The sequence below is a fragment of the Centruroides vittatus genome, unplaced genomic scaffold, assembly GCF_030686945.1.
Source record: "Centruroides vittatus isolate TY-2023 unplaced genomic scaffold, ASM3068694v2 scaffold_2802, whole genome shotgun sequence".
NCBI lineage: Eukaryota > Metazoa > Arthropoda > Arachnida > Scorpiones > Buthidae > Centruroides > Centruroides vittatus.
In genome coordinates this window covers 2535441-2560057 of record NW_027122693.1, presented here as the reverse complement: position 1 = coordinate 2560057, position 24617 = coordinate 2535441, and the positions used below count along the sequence as shown (strand labels likewise).

The window sequence follows — 24617 nt, the reverse complement described above, 5'->3', positions numbered from 1 at the left end:
TCTTGTTTTCCCATAAGCAATTAGATGTCTTCTTAATGGATACAAGTCTCACTATAAAAAGTAAGCATCAATTTTTTTTATAGTTGAACTTCTGATTTCTGTTGAAAATGGTAATTGTTTTATTCATTAAGAAACATTTATATTTATCTTGCTAATTTGCAATCCACTTAATCTAAAATAATTTTATTATCTCTTTCTCTAAATATTCCAGCCAAAAACAAAAGTTTAATCATAGATTAGGTTTAAAAATCATATTGAATTTGTAAAATTAATGTACAACCACCTTAACATAAATATATGTATCAAATACATTAAAAAAAATTTGAAATAGATATGCTTATTTAGTCTTTCTTTATTTCTTTATATATAAACCTCTGGCAATCTGAAATTTTTACTTGATCTATACTACCCTGTAAAATAATTTGTTAGAGATGGTAGAGTTGGTCAGAATTCACTCTATATACACTATACACCATATATATATATAACAATAAGTTATATTTTATTATTCCAAGTGAAGGTATGGGAAACAGTTTAGAATAACACAAAAATAGATTGCATGAATACCAAAAGCAAGCAAACAAACAAAAAAAGAACTAAGATTATTTCTTGCATCTCCAATTAAGTACAGTATCTCTTATCTTTTTCATATATTAAAGGTTATTTGATTTTAATATCTGATATCATAAAAAGTCTGCTGCATTGCAATAAAAGCAGAACAAACTAAGTAAGAGCAGATAGCTATTATTACCATTATAACATAAAAATACATTCAATTTTATGTAAAGAAAACACACAAATATTTAAATAAAATTTGAATTCTCAAATGTAAATTTTTATTTTGTAATATTAAGCACATCATTTTGTGCTTTTATATTAAAAATAGAAAATTATATAGGCTTAATATTAAAATATAACTTCATCTGATACAAGTGAGAGTGCTGGGAGACAATTTGTGATTACTATCAAGATCAGTCAGAATTAGCTTTCTGTCTCCTCTAATGTAAGGAAAGTAGATTTTGGATATTTCTTCAAAATAATTCATTTAATTATTTTAAAATGTTTTAGTTATCATGATTGATAGCAAATGTTAACAGAATACATGAGAGTAATCTAATTTCTGCATACTGATTAATGTAAGTTATGTAATAAGATAAGTTTTAACATGCTAATATATCATATGATCATGGTATAATTAATTTATTTTTAATTAGTTAATCTTTTTGTACCTTCTGAATAATAATTATATTTCTTCTGTATTTTAATCAGAACAGAAAGATATTCCATATAGCTAGAAATCACACTGAAAGAATATCTGAAATAAATAAGCATTTAGTATTTTTATATAATTTTTAATATAATTGTATGAAATTATATGAAAGAGACTATAGCTAATTAATTTCTTTTAAAAGAAAAAAATTACAAAATAATAATCCTAAATAAAAATCAATGAGTAGATGAATTGTTATGAATTACTCTATGATTTTACAGAATATCAACCTTAATAATTTAAATACAGTAGAGCATCGATTATTCGACTCAATTGGGGACTGAGGTTGGTCAGATAACTGAAAAAACGGATAACCGAAAAGTATGAAAAAATACATTATTAGTATAGTGTATTAATATATTAGTATATCCCATGTAATAAGCATATTAGTATATCGCTATTAACCTACTTTGCGTTGAACTTTCATCGATGTTAAGCCTAACAATTTTTTTTTTTAAATAATAATCATCGTTAAATTATTTCTTTATTTTGCACAAAATAAATACAGAAATAAAGAAATAATAGAAAATTAAGCCTGGTTTAAATCCTGGCCTCCCTTTCATGGTCGAGCCAATGTTTCCATCTAAAACACGCAAACATTTAACAAAAATAATATTAAAGTAGCCAAGACATAGCCAAATATTGTAGTGCCACATCACTAGCGGATACTTGAATTTGCCGACTGCAACGCGGTCGGTTAACCGATGTGACGGTTGATCGGGGATCGGATAATCTATGCTCTACTGTATTACGTTAGCTAAAAATTGTCAAGCAAATAACTGTTTTTCTTTTAATTAGAAATTGAAGAATATATGGCTTGAGAATATCTCAATAATTCTCAAATATTATTTTAAATATACTATTTTAACATCAGAAGACAGAGTGACAGAGTAAAGTTTTTTTATGTTACGGTAAACACTGATATTCACTAACAAAAACAAACTATCAGACAAACATCTAAAGTCTGGATTATTTATGTGCTAGAATTAAATTACTTGATAATTAACAATTAGCTTGTCTAGTCCTTAAATAATTTGGATTACATATGTTTGGCTAAAAAAACCATGCTATACTTCACCTCAGTTCAGTAAGTACGATAAAGTATATATTCTCATCAGCATATGGTGAATATTTATATTACTCAATATCTGCTTATTTTAAAAATTTAATTCTTAATTTATCAATATAGTTGCCTTCAGTGCAATGAAAAAGAAGAAAAACTTCTTCAAATGCCTGTATATTTTCTGCTCATTTTATATTGAGAAATAATTTTTTTATCTTAGTTATTTCATGTTAGGATTTTCTATTTGTTCTGTGATAGAATTTTTTTTTATATTTAAATTACAGATATTTGATGTAAATATTATTACACTAATATAATTAATTTGTGCTAATTGTATTAAAGTAAATTTAACTTATAATAGTTTGTTCAATACACTGTGTGTTTTCTTTATTATCATGCAGAATATTATATTTATAGCATTGTTGTGTTCACATCATTTGTGTGTACTCAGAGTTACTTGAAATATAATAGACTTTTAAACAGTTTTCAGATTTTTTTTCATCCTTTTCTTAGATTAGTAATGAAAAAAAAAAAATTCAGCATTTTAAAAATCATAACTTTTAAAATATGTTTAAAATTTAGGAATTCTAATACCAAGAAACTAAAGTTTTCATCTTTGTGTTTAAAAGTACATTTTTCTTTTCCACTTCAAATGTTTGAAAACAGATTAAATTTGTGTTAATTTTAAATAATTCTCAAATTAAATAGTGTTTTTGCTTACCATAGATTGTAAGCATCTTTAGTTGAAGATGCTTTCAAACACATTCAAAATCAATATTCTTTTAAATGTTTATAAAATTTTGAATAAGTTTAGGTAAAAAAAAAAAAAAATACTTAATATTTATATATAGTTTATTAAAATCTACAGAATTCCCTACGAAACATTTCATAATAATGCAGCAGCATAACTTGCTTTTTTAATTTTTAATACTGACCTAAATTCGCAAGTTTCACATGGATTTCAAACAAAACTCAGAATGCATTTGCATTTTGTCTCACATATGTTTGTCATAATTTTATTATAAATAAAAATTGTACTGTTTAATTAAAAGTATTGTTATGCATAAATTCTGTAAACGCAGAAAAATATTTTAATTAGGTGTATTTATATTATTTTATTGTATCAAGATAACTTTTCATAATTTATTTAGTAAATTAATCCAAATTAAATCCATACCTACTTGATTTTAAAAATTGATGTTGTAATTTAAAAATTTACTCTTAATTATATATTGTAAAATTTGTATGAGGACAAAACTTCCATTTTGAAAAATATTTATAACCGAGTTTCAACTACTGTGAACAAATCAGAATGTAAAATTTATCGAAATAATATTTTTAATTATTAAATTTTCCATATTTTTAAATGGTATTTTATCTTTGTAACAGTGTTAAAACTAAAAAAATTTAGATTATTATAAATATAAAAATAATAATCGATGACTAATGTGGATTATATATATAGAAATTATTACACAACATCTTTAATAAGTTATCATACTTATTTAAATGTCTTAAGATTACATATGTCAGTAATAAAATTTAGAGTAAATTAAGTGTACATACTTTCCAAATTTGTTGTGTGACTGTTATTTTTCTGTAAATGTATTAACTGTTTTTTAAATTTAGCACTTATTTCTAAACTAGTCATTAACATAGCATCTATAAATGATAAGTGCTAACTTTAAATTCTGTAACTGAAATTTTATTCAAAATTGTCCATTTTAACTCATAATGCTTTATATGTTATTATTATCAAGTATGTTATAATGCCTTGATATGGTTGTTAATTAATAATTAAGTTAATTACTTGTTTCAGAAATTTTTTAAGAATAAGGGTCTCTTCATTTAATTGCTTTAAATTAGATTTCTGATTTCCTTTCAGTGAAGAGTGATATTTTATTATTAAAGGTCTTTCTAATATCTCCCGTTGAATCGTTAGCTTTCTGACAGCAAAATCCGAAGCATCTTAAATCGAATATGCATTCGGCAAATACTCGATGGATATAATGATGTGCATATTAATATTGTTAATTATAAACTTGTGGAATGGCAATGCATTATGGATTATTCCAATTATATTTAAAATTCATCAACCTTGTGTTTATTTTCTAAATTCTTTAATCGTAATTATTTTATTGCAAGAAGTTTTACAATTAAGAACTCTATATCATGAACTTTATCTAAAGGATAAAAAAATTACTATTTAAAGTATTGTGTTATAAGTGAATAGCTATATCATGATGTAATTTAGCAATTCACTGATTAACTTGTATGCTTAACTTAAAATATTAACCTGTTAAAGCAATAAAAAAAAAGTTTATTAATTTGTTTGACTTCCAGTTTTAAACAGTTTAACATTGATTATTTAGTAACTTTTTCTTCAATAATCTATTATAATTTATGATTATTATTACATAAACTATTTGGTTTCAAGATGAAACAATTTGCTTTCTTTATCAGTTGAAATTATACATTATTAAGACTTTCAATTGAAATTTGAAGCATTATAAATTTCTCAGTTTTAAAAGTTATATGGTTAATTCCCTAATTCTTTCATTTTCTGAAAGAATTAGGGAATTAACCACATCATTTTAAAGAAAGAATTAGGAAATTACTGCGAATGAAAAAAGATCATTAAGTTTATAAAATAAAAAACGTGGTATTTTTGATAATTACTTTTATTAATTATTTAACTTGCTTTGTATCAAGTTTTCCCACCTTGCAATTCAAATTTCCTCCACTTCTAATTTAGAAGACTGAAAGTTTGAAGACATGTAAGTTTGATTACAATGCATTTTAATGATATTTCAGGGGGTTCACCCTAGAACCCCATAAACATAACCAAATGTGGAATTTAAAAGAGCGATTTAGAATTACTGAATTTCCTAAGCTAACTTTTATTGGTATTATTGGACTTAATAAAATTTAACGTATAATTAGTCTAATTTTGACACATACGTAATTCTTTCATGTTTGATTTATTGCTTATTGAACAAAACTTTCATCCAATATTATCATTTACAACTGGAATATAATTTGAATTTTCTATAATTTAACAACAGATTCAGAAGAAAATATTAAAAATGTCGTTTAGAAATATAGATAATAACTATAGTTACTTATTAATTAATTAATTTTTAAGCTATTTTTTAAATCTCTAATTATAATCACGCTTTAATACATAAAACTACGATAAATTACATTTTTAGTGTAAACAGTTATTTTATATTTATGCGATTTTAATATTTTGAATTTTTTAGTTTTAAGGGAATGGAAAATAAGTTTTAGGACATAAAATTATATGTATATAAAATGAATTACGATCTTATTTAACATCGGTAGTTTGTTATTTATGACACATTTATCAAGAATATTACACAGGATATTATTAAATTACAAAGTGCTCTTAAAATTTTTATAATTTAGCAGAATTATCCGAAATTTCACAGCTTTATAAAGTATACATTTGAATACTGTTGAAATTTTAACACTTGTAATAAAAGAGATTTTTAAGCCATTTATGACTTATTATTTCGAAAATGACCGTATTTTACGGCATATAAGACGCATCCCTATTTCAGCGCAGATTATTTATGAAGAATAGTAATTAGTGTATGTAGTAATTATATAATTATGCCATCCCGCGGCTTTGGTACTCTGCCCCAATTTTTTGCTGTATTCTGGTTCAAGAATGTACTGTATACTTTTATTTATCAACAGTGTGCATCCTTAAAAAAAATTAATCTAAAAGAAGTCATTTACAATTAAAATATTCTACGTGAATACATGCAGAAGCTACTTAGCTATACCAAATAATAATATGTTTAATTAAACAATAACATTTTTACTCAAGAGTTGGACTAGGTAGATGCCAGTGTGAGACTTCATTAGTCTATGGAAGATCGCAGCTTCACTTTAAGATGCAAGATTGTTTTGAACAATAGTTATATATTATATGCTGTAAAATACAGTACTTTATTTTTTATTTATAAAGTGAAAATTATAAATTCATTACATAACCTAGAATAAAATTAAGTTTTTAATTTAGTCTTTCAGGCCAAGATTCAAGACTCAAACTGTTGTGATTGGAAAAATGTCATTTTAATAAATCCGTGTGTATTTAAAAAAAAAAAAACAAATTTGAGTGGTGGAAATTGGAGAAAAATAATAATTTAAATTTATTTTACCCGAAAAACTCCTATAATATATGAATTTTTTTGAAAAATTATTATTTAAATCGTTAAAAATACATCAAATAAGTATAATGTAAGAGCTGAAGTTTCAGATTTCATGACGTAATATGAGTGAGAAAATTTTTATTTCGAGATATAAATTATGCGAGATATATTATTTACATGTCAATCTACGGGTATACTTTTTCATATTTATAGCTTTGAAATTAATTATAACTCTTCAACGTTGTTTTTTTTAGCATTTTAAAATCTTCTTAGTGAAGTGAATTGTTTGCGTAAATATTGCCGAAGTATCGCTTCCGCATTCCTAACTTTGGTCGACTCTATTCAAGCTCGTCGAATGACGTACAAATCATTTTATTGTTTGACCATTTAAATTTTGCAGAAATAAGAAATGACGATTTAAATCGAAAGAATAAAAGAAAAGTATTATTAAAAATATTAAAAATCAGGTGTGAAAAAATGATAACTGGTGCACTATTTCTATTTCCTTTCATTGTATTCATCAATTGTTTTTATGTGTTTTTAGTTCAAATATAAAATGCGTGAATAGCGAATATTTATCAATACGAATTTTATCCACTTGTTTTCCCATCTGTTATCTAATGACGATGCACATAAATATGGAAATCTTCGAGTGGCTTTCTTTTATTGAAACTGCTATACATGTACATCTCCAAGGGGAGTTGAAATTTTAACATCAGGTTAGATTTTATATACCATAAAATCTTAACGGAAAAAATAAATAAATAAACGATGATAAACTTTTTACTCCGATAAACTGATAATTGTTGCTAGAAAAACTAGGTTATCGCATTTTCGCCTCGTTACTGCGAAGTTTCCTCTTCGGAAAATGCATTAAGAATACTTTAAGATCATTTAAAGCTTCTTTTTTTTAATAGTTTCACAATATTTTTTTATATATAAAAAGTATAAGTTTATATAATTACTCTGTTAATTAAAAGTGATGATATGACGGAAGTATTAACATGTGCATAATTACATACTACAGTAAATGTATTTAAATAGGAAATATGTCATATGCAAAAATACATATAGCGTGCGAAAATTATATTGAAATGAAGTCTGTTAGATACAGTAATATAATGGAATATCTAAAAGTTTTAACGATAAGAAGTGTTTACGTTTAAACTGATTCCAGATGAGATATCGTCGTATTCACGTATTTCCTTTTTTCGCTGATATCCTTGAAACTCGGTACTATTGATAGGTATATCCTAATTTATAATAGGATGATAATCCTCAATTAAGTGTATAATCCTTGTGCTACGTTACTGTTCAGTACATTTTTATTAATGTTCTAGTAAATTATGCAAGAATAATTGTGTTATACTATAAATTTCAGAAAAATAAAATGTTTTTTCTTATTGAATTACATTATAACTTAATTTTTTTTCTTTTTTGTTAAAAGTATTCAATAATATAATTAAAGTCATTCGAATATGATCGAATTAAAAGAGAGAGAATACTATTAAAAATCTTATTGCTGATACGGTAAAAGTTCGATAGTTACAAACGAACGTGGATGTTTATTATTATTATTATTATTTTCCCATATGATTGTTTTGTATGCTCATGCGCTGTTTGACGTGCTACGTCAACAAAACCTGCCCCACGTGGCATCCTGTGTCGGCAGATCGCACTCGAGACCTTGTCTCGTTTATATTTTGTCTTAACTGTTATCATGTTCGCCGCCTACAAGAGGGTAAGTTGGTCCTTCCTCTCTGCTAATTACGATCGAAATGGTCAACACTTTATGATTTTTCTGTATATTATTCAAAACGTTATTCTGTCATCAGCTGGAGTAAAAAAAAAAAAATTATTTACAACTTTTTTTCTTTAATTTGTTAGTACGTATATTGAATCAAAATGATGTTTTGTTTACATTTGTCAGACGGTGATTTTGTAATGTTTTAATCTTAAGTGTGGTACTTTAGCGTTAGAAATATGATAAATTTATAGACATTTAAAATAGAGTAAAATATGATAAATTTACTAAAAACTTTTTAAATGTCTATAATAATTTTAAATCTCAACGATGATGAAATTTTTAAGAAGAGATTATGAAATTTTAATATGATATTATACAATTAAAATTTGCATGTTATTTAAGGTGTATTGTTTAGTGTGATATCTTATCTTTTTATTTATTTAGCATGCATGTTTTGTATTGTCAAAATTGTGTCTAGCATGTGATATTATATATTTTTTATTTTTAATCTGATCCTAAATATTAACTTAATTATAAGTGGAAATGTATTTTCTTAATGATAAATTGTGTTTTTAAATAAATTCTTAACTATTATCTTTACACATTTTTCAGTTTATATAATAACTTTTTGTTTCTATATTCATAACATTAATGTTATAATGTCATAAGGAAAATTAATATTTACATAACTATGCAAGAAAAATTTTTTATAAGTAATGTTGTTTGTTTATAGATTTTTGCAATTTATATCGTTAATAAGATTTGGTATCCAAATTAATATATTGTGAAAACTTACAAAATTGTAGTTAGTACCATTGAAAAATGTTTTCCGTGGCTCAATAAATTAAATTATTTGGAAATGAATGCAGTCAGTTTTATGATATTTAATCATCTGTATTTTTTCAGAAGTTTGTTTATTTTTATTTTTTAGCAAAGCGTATAAGGTAGTTTAATGTCAGCTTATTTGTGCGGATTTGTTAAGGTTTTATTTGACACTTTGTTTGTAATAGTAATTTCCAATGTTGTTATCATATTAATAGGAAGCATAATTTTTCAGTATGATGTTGTCAGTTTTTTAGAATTAGATGTTTTAGATTTGAAATACCATTTGCTGAAATAAACAACTCTGATGATGCTGGAAGTTTTTACTATAATAGAGTTTATTACAGTATACTATACTCTAATCAACTCTATTATAAATTATTAAATTCACTATACTGAAAATTATATTGTAATAACCTACTTTACGTGAAAATTTCATTTACTTTATTACTTTGAATACTACTGTAGTATTGTAGTTTAGTGTTATGTACGCATTATACGAGCCTTGTATCAGTGATGAAAGAAAGATGTGTTTTATTATCGTATATAAAGATTATATCTAAAATAGGTAATTGTAAAATAACTATGATTTTAATTCAGTTTTATTTAGTCATTTTTTTATAATATAAGATTATTTATATAAATTGAATTCATAAACATTGATGTTTTTTTTTCTTTTGCAAATATTAGTTTTAAAAGTATCAAAAATGCTAAAGACCTTATAGCAGAAATACTTTATATATAATAAAATACTTTAAAACGTGTATATATATATATTTTTTTTTTTTTTTTTGATAATTGTAATTACTTAGCCTCTGAGTAACAGGGCTCCCACCCTTTATACTAATAAAGATTGATGATGATAAAATACTTTTTGTGTGTTTTGCTAACTGTAAATAAAAGATGTTTTATCCCGTTCCAGCAATATAATTTTGTCTTATCACAATGATAAATTATTTTGTTACATTGAAAATTTCTAAACTTAATTTCACCTTTCATAGTGCATATTTTAAATTAAAAAAGTATTATTTCCTTTTTAAGTCATTTGTCATGATTTTGTTTCAGAATTTGATATTGTTAAGAAAAGAAAACCAAATTGATTCATGATTGAACCTAAAAAATATTTATTTAGTAAAAAAGTTAAAAGCAGTGGCATAGTGTGGGTGTCAGGTATAAGTAATGAAAAATTCTGTGCTCATTTCTATCGGTCCAAATCATAGGTGCATAAAAAATATAAAATGAAATGGTTCAAATTTTTACAAGATATTATTATTATTTATTGTGAAATTTTGCCACCCCCTAAAAGTGCCGCTCGGGGTGGGCCGCCCCCACTACACTACGCCACTGGTTAAAAGTCAATTTTTCCAAAAAGGAATGTAGTATCTGAAAGTGTAAAGTTTTTCTGATAGCAAACATTACCACATTTTATACTTATTGCATAGACTTTTTTTTATAGGATAATTACAATTTCTAATTACAAAAGAGAAAATTAAATCTTTTTCAATATATATTGTTAATGCTATACTTCTATATTTATTAATTTTTAGAGTCAGCAGAAGGCCACAAATGTCACCTATCAAGCACATCATGTCTCAAGAGACAAGAGAGGGCAGATTATGGGCCAGAGGGGTGGTTTTAGAGGATGCACTATATGGTTTACAGGTAACTTTTTTAAATTATGCTTATGCAAACACACAAAAATTGTTATAAAAATTGTTAAATATGTACTGTAGATATAAATTTTACCCGATGTAATCCGATAGTTGTTTGGCTTATTAATAATATATCGGGTTTCGAGATGTTTGTATATGCATATAAATTCTTTTTCAAGAATTCAAAACACAGTAAAACTGTCTAAAATAGAACTTCTACAAAATGGAAAATGAATCCACAATGTAATTGTTTGTTGCATAAAATACTATTTTTAGCTGGAATCTTGAAAATGGAAGACTTTTTTGATACTAACTGCACATTATAACCTTATTAAAACAGAATTGTTTGCATAACAACAACCAAATTTTAAATTATAATTATTATTGTAACTTGCAGGATTGGAACATAAGTGACTTTTCATCAGGAGTGGCTTGTCATAAGTACTGCAGAACTGCAACATTTTAAAGAAAAATATAATCACAAAACATCATAATTTTTATTATATAGTAATATATAAATTATTATACACAGTTAAAATTTCATGAAAACAGTATGTGAAAAAAATGATTCCGTTAGGGTATTTGCATGCCTTGCACCCTTCTGCAGACAATACTGTTAAGCAGTGCTATGTTATCTCCCACTAAGAGAACAGTCCCATTTGTTTGACCACTGTGTCTCATGATACAATGAATTGCTTAATACAGTCCTGTACTGTTTAGCAGTACTGTCACAAACAGTGTGGCTGCATAGCAGGAATTTAGTTACTAGGTCAGAGCAGAGGTGAAAAACACTCTGTGACCTGTAAACATTAATGTGAAAATGTCAGAAATTTCGCATCGTGAATTAATTAATTTTAATTAAATAAAGAATTATTTTATGAATGCAATATATTAAGTACTGTATATATAGTTTGTTATATAAAGTAGTGGTTGTTAACCTCGCATTAGACAGCCACAAGCTGCCACTGTCAGAGAACACGCTGCCTAGAAGTGCTTGTTTCCTAGGAGTAACAAACAATTAAAAAATAGTGTGTATTATTTGAGGGGAAAATATTATGTAATATAGAGCTTTAAGTAAAAAAAAAGTAGTTAATAATATATACATAATAAACAACCCAGTATATTCATATTGCCAAACAATCTGTTCATTATATTATTCAATTTATTATATTTTATATTGATATCTTATTAGTGATGCAACTATTTGATAGCATACTATTCTATTTTGATTATATTGTTTCTACTTTATAAATTAACATTAAGTTAAAGTTTTATTATTATTATTTGATAATTACTATGTAATTACTACATTACTCTTATATTGTCTGTGAGAATAATGGTTGTTAGAAATTTATTTTTATTATTCTTAGTGTCAGTAATATAGTAGTGAATTTTGGCCAGTTTTAAGAATTTTACCAGATGGAAAAGGTTGCTTTTGTCTTGCTAATATAAAGTAGAAATGTTTTACCTCAAAATGTTTTGCTACAACTGTTTGTTAACTTTTATTTATGAAAAATAGGAATATGTCATACAGTTGTGTGTGGTGATATTTGATGATAGGGAAGCTGTGTTTCCATAAAAATTTTAAACAAATACTGGAAATGACAAAAATAAACAGTTTATTTATTTTAATTGTAAAATAGATAACTGACATGAAACAAAGATACAGTAGAGCATCGATTATCCGACTTAATTGGGGACTGGGGTTAACTGAAAAGTCAGATAACCGAAAAGTATGAAAAAATACATTATTAGTGTAGTGCATTAGGCCTGGTTTAAATACTATCCTCCCTTTCATGGTCGAGCCAGTGCTGCCAGCTAAAACATGCAAAAATTTAACAAAAATAATATTAAAGTAGCCAAGACATAACCAAATATTGTAGCGCCACATCACTACGGGACATTTGAATTTGCCGACTAGAACACGGTCGGTTAACCGATAAGTCGGTTAATGGGGGGTCGGATAATCAATGCTCTACTGTATAAGAATCTGTTTTTATTATTTTTTATAAACTAACTCTATTCAGCAATTTTTCTCTGCAAAGTCGTTAGTTACTTTATCATAAAAATCGCTTGTCATTGATTCCATCTAAGTATTTAAAAACTCTTTTTCTATTGAAAGCAACACTAGTGAAGACAATATTTCCTCTGACTGAGTGTTCTTTGCAAGTGTATGAATTTGCTTCATGGTTGAAAAACTGTGCTCAATAGATGCACTCATAGATGGTACCGTAAAAATTAATGATATTAAATCATATAATTCTTTTAGTACATCTTTGTTCAGATTGTCATTAATTATAATATTCTTTATGTCTAAGAGTGACTTGCCAATATAGTCTGGACATGAATATAAATACTGCAATTCACTATGTAATTTAGATAAATCAAAAAATTTCCCCTAAAATTTACTTAATTTATAGAATTGAAACTCGCTTCGGAAAAAAGTTTTTCATAATATTTAAAATTATTAACATCTAGAAGTGATAAAAATTCTAAAGATTTTATGTCTGAAAATCTCTCAATATAATTATAATTAAATATAGCTTTGTAAAGATATGTACATAAAAATAATTTTGAATATTCTTTACTTTGTAAATCTTAAAACAAATGCACTTAGACAAAAAGCTCTCTATGAGTGGCTAATTGGTAGAATCATTGGAAGCATTATACGATATTTGGTGTGTAGCATCCACGAGCTAAACCGCCAGAGGTTGGTGCTCTGTAAAGCACACACACAAATGCTTTACACCATTCAAATATTTTCACTGTGGAAGCTGTCCATATTAGACACTATAGCGCTTCCATTGGGAATACGCATATAGCAATTTATATTTGAATATACAATAGCATTAAATATTTGCCGAGACGAATTCACAATTAAGAAAGAAATATAATTTCTTGTAAGACTATACATTTACATGAGTCTTTCTCCTTCAGTCCCTTCACACACTATTCAGAGGCAATAACAAATCTTCGGCAGAACTGACCTTTTATTGTAGGCTACTGTCCACCATCCAATGTAAAACAGTTATAGAGTCCTCTAGTGGTAGAATACATATGCTAGAGATAGGCAGTTAAGCTGCCATCTCTTGATAAACTTAATAAATTTATAAAGATACAAATTACTTTGTATCTAATTAGTTATTAGTCTTAATATAACCTGATAGATAATCTGGCAGATTGTTTGGCAGTAAAATTAATTTGATGTCCTATTTTTTCAAAAATAAAAGTTAAACAATTGTAGCAAAACATTTTAAGATGAAACATTTTCACCTTCTTTATATTAGTTAGACAAAAGCAATTACAGTAGAGCATCGATTATCCGACCCCCGATTAACCGACTTATTGGTTAACCGACCGCGTTCTAGTTGGCAAATTCAAATGTCCGCTTGTGATGTGGCGCTACAATATTTGGTTATGTATTGGCTACTTTAATATTATTTCTGTTAAATTTTTGCATGTTTTAGCTGGCAGCACTGGCTTGACCATGAAAGGGAGGCTAGTATTTAAACCAGGCCTAATAATACACTATACTAATAATGTATTTTTTTCATACTTTTCGGTCATCCAACTTTTCAGTTATCCGACCAACCACAGTCTTCAATTAAGTCGGATAATCGATGCTCTACAGTAGTTCCATCTGGCAAAATTCTTAGAAATGGCCAAAATTCATCACTATATTATTGACACTAAAAATAATGAAAATAAATTTTCAGCTAATTAAATTATTTAATGATTAGATACAGTAGACCTTTGTTATAGCGCTGCTCTCTATACTGCACACTTGGTTATAGCACAGGCAATAAGCTCAAACACGTTTATACAGGTCCGTGCGGCGTTAGTGAGTAGTGCATTTTATTGTTACTGCATATTGAGTAATTGTGTATGTATTGAGTTCCTGCATGTATTTTGAATAGTGTTTAATTATTGTATGCTTGTTGAATAAAAGAAAAGCTTACAGTGTGAAAGCAAAGCTTGACATTATTGCTAAAGTAAAGAGGTGAACCGCGTTACACCACGCCATTCGGTATAACGCGGTTCACCTTATAACGCGAGTGTTGTTTCCCGCCCAACGTGCGCGTTATATGGGGGTCCACTGTAATTTGAATTCCTTATAAAAATGTTTTACCTATGTGTAGTTCAAATTTTCTTATCATGAAATCATTTAATTAGTCTGTCATAAATCACTGGAGTATAATTAATCTTTGGTATTTGTTTATAAATATAGGAAGCTGAAATAGAATTTAGAATTGTTTAATAATATATGTACATAATTAACATTCAGACTATCCACAAAACACGGACATCTTGCATAACAATTTATCACACAAGGAATCATGAATAATTTCATGCTTTCCACCTCATCATTAGAGGTTATTAGTCACTAAATACTATACCAAAAAACCACAACTGGAATTCTGAAAATCTTAAAACTCTGAATCATTCAAATCTCTGTCAAATTCCAATTCTATGAGTAGACAAATTCTAAGATCAAAAATTAATCTTTCTTCACCTTAACACATCAGGTTCTACCTAAATTTAAAAAAAAAAAAAAACCACTAAAGATGAAAAAATTGTCATGCAAAGTATTACATAACCTAGAAAAACTCACATTCTTTCCATGGTCCTTAACTCTTCAATCAGTAGGATTGAATCTTTCCATCTTTCATAATTCAATTCTGTATCATCTCTGTCTTTAATAATAATTAATATGAAGTTCAAACTATTTTTTCGAATCTATAATTTTTCAGCTTATATACGATATATGATATATTCTTGTCATCTTTTATTTCCTCTCTTGTTATATTATTTAAACACTATAAGTATGTATCCCTGTTGGTGACCAGCCTGATTGAAAGTAACTTGAAACTCTATGTAATGATTTTTGTGACTTCTCCATTAAAGTAGTGCTTTATGGATTATGATTCTTACAGATTGATGTTGATTTTGCACTTGGACTGACAAATAATTGTATAAAAATTATTTGGCTGCATGTTTACAAGGTGTTTGAGTAGTTTTTTTGTGTTTTGAACATTATGCAGTCTCGGAGGAATTATAAAAATTAATATTGTATTGAATGCAATTCAGTCATTCAAAATGTTTAAGATGGAATATACTGTAAAATGTATTTTTTTTTGTTTATATTAATGTTGATATGTTAATTTGTAATTATTCAACATTATGTCAATGAGCTATAAAAGAACTTCATAGACTGGATTTGCTCAAGTCACATTTTTGACAAAATTATTATATATTATGATAATTAGTTTAAGTTAATTACATCTTACAAATGTATGTCAAAATATACATTTTATAAATCATTATTAAATATGTTTGATTCATTTTTAATTACTAGGGCTCTCTGGTGCTGGAAAAACTACCATTTCGTTTGGTGTAGAAGATTATTTGTGTTCTTTCGGAATTCCAGCATATGCACTTGATGGAGATAATATTCGACAAGGTCTTAACAAAAATTTAGGATTCAGTCCCGAAGACAGAGAAGAGAATATCAGACGTGTGGCAGAAGTTGCAAAATTATTTGCTGACAGCGGTGTAGTTTGTCTGAGTAGTTTTATAAGTCCATTTGCTAAGGTGCATTATCATTTGAAAAGTTTTACGTAACAAATATAAGTTTTTGATTTTTTTCTTTTGGTATCTGATTGCAGGATCGTATGCAAGCACGTCTAACTCACGAAGAATCTGGTCTTTCATTTTTTGAATGTTTTGTAGATACACCTTTAGAAGTGTGTGAATTAAGAGATGTCAAAGGTTTATACAGAAGAGCTAGAGCTGGAGAAATCAAAGGTTTTAATAATAAAATATCTCATATTTTTTAATGTTAGTATATAATTAAATTATTTATATTAAAATTTAATTTTGCTTATTAGGATTTACTGGAATTGACTCTGCTTACGAGAAACCAGTTCAACCTGATTTAACAATCAAAGCAGGAGAACTAACTGTTCATGATTCTGTTCAGCAAGTGATAAAATTGTTATTAGATAGAGTACGTTGGTTAAATTATAATTTATATTATTTAATTTAATAATAATAATAATAATAATCTGAATCTCATCAATTATTAAATTATTTCTAAACTAGGGAATTATTCCAGAAACTGTATTAGATACTGTGAAAGAGTTATTTGTACCTCCAAATAGAGTTAGTTCAGCGCGTAAGGAAGCCGATGCTCTTCGAGGATTAGAAATCACAAAAGTTGATTTGCAATGGGTTCAAATTTTAAGTGAAGGATGGGCCACACCTTTATGTGGATTTATGAGAGAAAGAGAATTTTTGCAAAGTCAACATTTTGGTTGTCTTTTAGAAGGTATAAAAAAAAATAGCTGTCTGAAGATAATATCATGAGAATGACCATTTTTTATCGTAATCTTAATAGGTGGTGTTGTGAACCAGTCTATACCTATAGTACTGGCTTTATCTAAAGAAGATAAAGAAAGACTTGAAGACAGTTCTGCATTTACTCTTCGTTACAATGGAAAAAGTTATGCAATTTTGCGAAATCCTGAATTCTATGAACATAGAAAAGAGGAACGTTGTTCTAGACAGTTTGGAACATCAAATAAAGGTCATCCATATGTTAAGGTTTGAGTTTTAAATTTTATTATTATTTTTAGTGTACTTGCATAAATGGAAATTATACATTTAAGAATCTACCATAATTTAAAATAAAATTTATAAGCTTTTATTTGATTGATTATTAATTAGAGTAGATTTGTCTGAAACTTTAATATTATTTGCTAAAACAGTTTTAACTAATGAGGAAGACTTCCCTATAAATTTAATAATTAGACTTACCAACATATTTTCAATCTCAAAATATATACTGATATGACACAGTTTGAATGAAACAACCTGAAAAATGTATTTTATTCAAATTGAATATATTCTGAAAAATTTAATATGGACAATGATTTTTGTGCCTAATTCTTAACTTTCTCAAACTGTAACTTGAAAGATTCACTCTAAACAGATTTACAGGAAATAATTTTGTGAAATTTTTAATCAATCCTGTAAGAATTCAATTTTTTCAGTCATGAATTTAATCTTTTCTTTAATCCAACATCCAGAAAAATGAAAGTAATAGTTATAAGCAGCGATATAATATTAAAAAGTTAAATCATTAATTATAGAATAATAATTTTATGTAGAATATGTTTTTATTTTTACATTTAATAATGCTAACAATTTTTCTTAGATGATATATGAAAGTGGTGATTGGTTAGTAGGTGGTGACTTAGAAGTCTTGGAACGTATCTATTGGAATGATGGTCTTGATAAATATAGGCTGACTCCAAATGAATTAAGATCCAAATTCAAAAAGATGGGAGTAAGTTTTAAGCTATTTAAATTTCTAATTTATAAGTTTCAGAAATCTAAAGCCCACAATTATAAATTAATTAATTAGATGATACTGCCAGATTCATTAGCCCATAACTTGGCTAGTTAACATGTAGATATGAAGTAATTTCACTATAGATACAATTAAGTTGCCTTTTTTTTATTAAATTTAATGATTAGAATTAAGTTAATTTATAATTTTGGCTTTAGTTTATTGTATAATTATAACTTATACTTAAACACAAACAAAAATATCTAACCAGCATATCTCAAATTAACACATTTTTACTAATGTTTTCATCTGTTTATAAAGGCATCTTCAGGTATATGTAACTCAGAACAAAGTGGACAAATTAAAATTGAACAAGGTTTTAAGAACAAATTACAAATTTAGTTTAAAATTATTTTTCACATAAATAACTAAGTTTAAATTTTCATTTATGTAAGTTCGTATATGCATAGCCTAATGAGATGTATATGAGAAAACTGTCACACACACTGACAGTGTGTGTGTTTCTTTGAAATTAATTCCTACTCCACTTTTAAGTACCCTATAGATTTCAATTGACTCCAAGTATTTAAGGTATGTATATCAGAAGCCCTGTGTAGCAATCTTTTGTCCTCTAGATTGACACATACATCTTCACATCTGGTAAAAGTGGCTAAGGCTGAAGATGAAAGTTTCTTTTTGATCATATATTCATGTTCTTTCATTCTCATAGTGATACCCCATGAAGTTACACCAATATATAATATATATATCTTACAATTAAATTGATAAATCCAGTGAATATGCATAATCACTGGGTATTCCTCATAACAATCAACAATTGGTGAATGATAAATTATTCATGTTTTCGTAAAATTAATCATATTAACCTGTTATTATGAACAATACCTAGCATGCTCTGGTTAAAGTGATAAATTTCATGTTTCTGCAAGTTTGAAAAGTAAAAGTGAAGAAAAAGAAAAAGAGAGAAAATGCCAGAGGAGCATTGCAGCCACAGGCAAAGAATATTAGACAAATGTCTGGCAGAGAGTTTCCAAGGGAGCAAGATTGGAGACACTGAAAAAACTGCAAGTTCTTGATGTTAACAAGGGAAGGGGTGACTCCAGGAACATTCTAGGGGTCATCCACGGATAGATGCTGATGGTAAGATATCTGAGATTGGCTCAAAAGTATTCGAGGAACCAGTTTGTCGTTTGTCATTTGTCAAGAGACTTCATCTTGTAAAATGAAAGTTCCTGTTGTTATTGTGTCTCTTCACTAGTGTGCCAGAAAATCATCTATTACATGCATTCAAGGGTACAAGAAATGCAACTGCAACAGAAAATGACTTTCAACAAAATTGGCTCCATGAGGCATGGAATACTCTAATTCGAAATGTCATGACAGTTTGCCTTGTTCTAACAAATAGGAGATTGTCCATTTAAAAATGATGATAATAAAAATACAGTGAAACCTTGCTTAATGAGCACCTCGCACAACGAGTATTTTGCATAACAAGCAAAACAAATTGTAAAAATTTGCCTCACTTAACGAGTGATGAGGAGAGGGGAAATCCTGAATTGTGTGCATGTGGCATGCTCCATCAATCTGTGTTTAGCACTCGTTCCGTTAGCATCTTAGTGTCGCTTGTGATCACACATTTTTCCAAACTTGTGTTCACACATATTACTTATAAACATCAACAACCATAGCCCGTTATATAATAAACGTGCAAACGATATGCCAAATTCTTGGGTCATTAAATTTAATGACCGATTCCAAATTAAATTTTAGAAATGTCTGAATTAAAAATTAACTATTTATAATTATTAAATTTAATACGAGATGGAAACATAACTGCCTACCTCTAGTCAAATTAATTAATTTCTAATATTTAATTATAGCCTTTACATAACCCAAGAATTTGGCATATCGTTTGGAGTGTTTATCAAACATATTAGCTGCGATATTTTTTTTTTTTTTGCTTTTGCGAATCAAATTCTCATTCCAGGATGGTTCATTCCGCACTAGAAGAAAAGATGATGATGATTCACGCTCCTTAACAGTGTTTAGTATACAATTTTTTTTTAATAAACGTTATACATAAAAATATTTGAGCATTTTTTCGATGTGGAACACATTATCATATTTTACATTAATTTCTATGGGAAAAATTGTTTTGCTTAATGAGTGTTTAGCATTACGAGTAAGACTCTGGAACGAAGTATGCTCGTTAAGCGAGGTTCCACTATATTGTGTATCTCCAACATTTTTTTTATATGGAAGATATGTTTTTGAAAAAATCATGTAAAAAGACCATCGTCAAAAATAATATATTTCTTATAGTAAAATGGGAGGTACTTTGCAAGTTATTAAAAACTGTGTAAGATGAAATAAATAATGATATTTTATTCAAAATACCATGTAAAAAAGTGACAAAAATTTTCAAACAGTATGGACCTGTTTTGTCATCATTCAAAAACTGGTCAGGAATGGAATGTAGCCACCCACTTATTATTTTGGCTAATTTTTCTGGTAAGCTTTTTGCAATGTTTTCATCTGCAGATGCAATTTTCCCTTGAATTTTAATATTGTGAAATACATTTTTGTAAGAAAAATTCTGTCAGCCCTTCTTCACTAACAGAAAATTTTTTTTTACACTGAGTTTCTTGAAGACTTCTTGATGGTTCCAATTCCAGTAGGTTTTTATAGTCATAGTGCCTTATGCTTTATAATATTGTCACCCTCTTTCGCACCAAATCCTCAATCCAAAGCACCAAAAAAATTTTTGTTTTTTCTAAGATGGCATCTCTACTATACAATGATGTTTTTGAGCTTAAGTTTTGATCTGCAGATGATAGATTTTCATATGAAATTATGGTTTCTCTTAATTGTTCTGACAGTTGCTTCATTCAAGCTTTTGCCCACAGATGTTGAATCTTCATAACTTGCAAGGCTGTCCAAAATTTTTATTTTTGTTTCTAACAAAATGGCTTTCTTTTTTCTTTCCTTTGTAATTTTAGACATTTTGTACTCGTAATCTACTGTAAAAATTATAATTAAACTTCTAAATTAGACATATTGCAAACTTGTAAAAAAAAATCAGCTATCTTTCTATTTTTTAATACACTTAATAGCATGACATATGCACATCACTCTGGTGAAAATGTGATACTTCAAAAAATAAACTGATTGAATGACGCAATGCTTGAAAACCTTATGTGAACTAATAAATTACTTTTCATCAACTTTTTTTTTTCTTTTGTTTCAAAAAAAGACTTGTGTACTTTATAATATATTATTTCAACAGAAAAAGTTGTTATTTAGAATAACTTGTGACAATAATTAATTACATGTATTTTACCACATTAACCACAAATACGGATTATTTTGTAAAATAACCAGTGATTATGCACAATAACCAATATATTTAGATTAACTGTAACATATATATTGCTTAAATTTTTGATTTGTGTATGAATTAATATGATAGTATGTTGTTTAAAATGCAATATGTTAATAATGTATCTTTTATCATTGTGTCCTTATTTAATAACATTAAAAAAAAACAAGAAAAGCATCATCTGATTTCCATTACTTATCTTACAATGATATTTGAAAACTTTTAATTTTGAATGTAGTTTTATTTAATCTAGCAAATATAATAACATACATTTGTTAGATTAAAAGTTATCTATTTCCCAAATATCATTTGTTACTATTGGTTTTAATATTTCCAGACATTTAAGTTATTCTATATTTTAATCATTAATATTTATTATAATGATACAAACAAACTAAATTTATTATTTTAGGCAGATGCAGTATTTGCTTTTCAATTAAGAAATCCTATCCATAATGGGCATGCATTACTGATGCAGCAAACTAGAGAAAGTTTATTAGAAAGAGGTTATAAAAAACCAGTTTTATTGCTTCATCCATTAGGTAATTAAATTACTGTTACTTAATATCAATAACTTTTAAAAATAACAGTATACTAAAAATTCGTACTGATAACTTTAGAAACATTTCAAGTTATTATTAAGTCAAATTTGTTGCGTAGTAACAAATACAAAATTGGATTATAATTTTAAAGCATTGAAGGTTAAACACTAATTCTCTAGTAGGAGGCTAAAATATTTTTTTTTTTTTTGAGGACATTATTTGAAAGTCGATTCTCAATTAAAAGATTATACTGTTTCTCTATACATTATTTGCTATGTCTATGTTTTGACTTGTAGAGATTGTTAATGAATACATACTAGAAAATTTAAAAAAGTTAGAAATGTGCAAATTTAATGAACGAAAAGAAATCTGTTATTTTTTTTTTTTTTAATCATAAAGAACTATTAGAATTTTAAATTAAAATATAATTAAAAAGCAATCTAAAAAGTTTGTACAAATATTTTAGAATTTTTGTATTAAAACTTTAATAAATTAATTTTGCTTTTACAAATTATAGGCAGGAATTTATTGTACTTCTTACCATTGCTTTTTATATTCTCTTGAATTTAATTTTATTTAAAATGTTGACTTAAATTAATAAATTATTGAATTTAGGTGGCTGGACAAAAGAGGACGACGTTCCTCTTTCTATAAGAATGGAACAACATCAAGCAGTATTAGAAGAAAAAATTTTAGATCCCGAAAATACTGTACTTGCTATATTTCCCTCACCAATGATGTATGCTGGACCAACAGAAGTTAGTACAATTGCCAGTTTTTACAGAATAAAGTAATTGATAAATTTTTAACATAAATTAATTTATTTATTAGGTACAATGGCATGCAAAGGCTAGAATGGCAACTGGAGCTAATTTTTATATTGTTGGAAGAGATCCTGCTGGGATGCCTCATCCTGATACTAAAAAAGATCTATTTGAACCAAGTCATGGTGCTAAGGTAAATTTCATAAAAATTATTTATTATAATTATTCAAATAAAATTTTTTATAAAAGTAGTAATACTTGAATAATACTTAAAATTAATAAGGGTATTTTTTGATGAGAAGTTATTATTTAGGATAAAACTAATTTAGAGAGTTTTAAATTTTTTTTAATCAGGTTCTTTATGGTAATATCAGATGTTTACAGTATAAATTTGCTAAATTTTTCGTTGATTAGCTAATTAAAAATTATAAACAAAATCTGTCTAAATTTTTAGTAAGTAAAATAAAGCTGCTTATGATACTATAGTGATCTACTAGTCTTATGGTAGTAATTTAAAATTAGTCTTTATTTTAAAAAGTTTAATTTTAATAGTAATAATAGTCAGTTTAATTATATAATTGATGCTTTACCCCCTGACTACCTTTAGTTGTCTATTCATAATGTTTCATGTTGTTTTAGGATGCACCCATACATGTATTACAATTTGTAATAATTTTTTAAACAATATTTATTTATTTATTTATTTATTTATTTATTTTTTTTAGTCACACTAGGACGAACCCATGATGCGGGAGTACAAAATCAAAACATAACATTTACAACAAAACTAATATACAAATACAATACATAAATTTTACAGAGAAACTGAACATATACAAAAAATAAAGAAATATATTACACAAAACGATAACATTATATATTTGACCAAAATATAAATATATATAGAAAAAGAAAACAAATGTGGGGAGAACTATCCGAACAAAGAATACTATATAAGTAAAAAAGTAATCACACCCACCTAAAATAGAAAAGCAAAAGAGTTAAGCAGTCACGTCTAACAGCGGATAGACTCCCAAAAATCCCTTGCAACGAACACACTTTAAAGGAAAGAAGCGAATGCCACCTTTCGGTCAAATCAAATATTTTAATATGCAAATTAACACAAAATATACGCCAAACTTCGTACAAAAAGTACACTGAAACAATACAACAATAATAGATTACCTAAAAAATAATTTAATTTTTTGAACAAAATTAATTAAATCAAAATTACATTCGTTACCAATGAGGGCCAAAAACTTATCAAACTGAATACTAGGAATACCAAAAATACTTTCACGTATTTTTTCTAAGTTTGTACATCTAGCTATCACGTGAAAAGCATCCAATGGCAGATCGCCCTGACAATATATGCAAATTTCTCTGCGATGGTTCTGTAAAAAATTAAGGGAATTACATCTGATTTGCATTATCGTGGAGCAAATATTAAAAGAGAGATTATTGTTATAAATCAAGCAGTCGAAGAAAGATTTGTTTAAGTGCTTATACCAAACATTATAAGAACTTACATTAATACGACGATTTAAATCAAAGATAAAGTTGTCAAAGTAATTTAATTTCAAAGTAGCGCAACAGTGATAATTATTTAGCAATTCATCAAAATTAATACCGTTATCAGCACAAATTTTCCTTAAACCTTTGGACCACAGCAGATCCCTTTTATTTAACACATAACCTAAACACGTTCTACTCCATCGCTTTTCATCCAAATCAATAGTCCTAAAGATCCAATTCAAACACTTATTTAGTATTGTAAAAGACAAAAGGTAATAGCGAACATTCCATAAAAATCAAATATCTTGGG

The 24617-nt window shown here is 26.9% G+C and overlaps 1 protein-coding gene across 1 annotated transcript in view; it reads left to right on the top strand.

Moving 5' to 3' along the window:
* Positions 1 to 24617, top strand: part of Papss (PAPS synthetase) — a 78228-nt gene that overhangs the window by 45222 nt on the left and 8389 nt on the right. The window contains exons 2-11 of the mRNA XM_067285648.1: positions 10631 to 10745; positions 16092 to 16327; positions 16402 to 16540; positions 16624 to 16742; positions 16838 to 17063; positions 17133 to 17338; positions 17952 to 18083; positions 21899 to 22028; positions 22644 to 22786; positions 22860 to 22985. Coding sequence (XP_067141749.1) covers positions 10631 to 10745; positions 16092 to 16327; positions 16402 to 16540; positions 16624 to 16742; positions 16838 to 17063; positions 17133 to 17338; positions 17952 to 18083; positions 21899 to 22028; positions 22644 to 22786; positions 22860 to 22985 — 1572 coding nt within the window. The remainder of the gene's footprint in view (positions 1 to 10630; positions 10746 to 16091; positions 16328 to 16401; positions 16541 to 16623; positions 16743 to 16837; positions 17064 to 17132; positions 17339 to 17951; positions 18084 to 21898; positions 22029 to 22643; positions 22787 to 22859; positions 22986 to 24617) is intronic.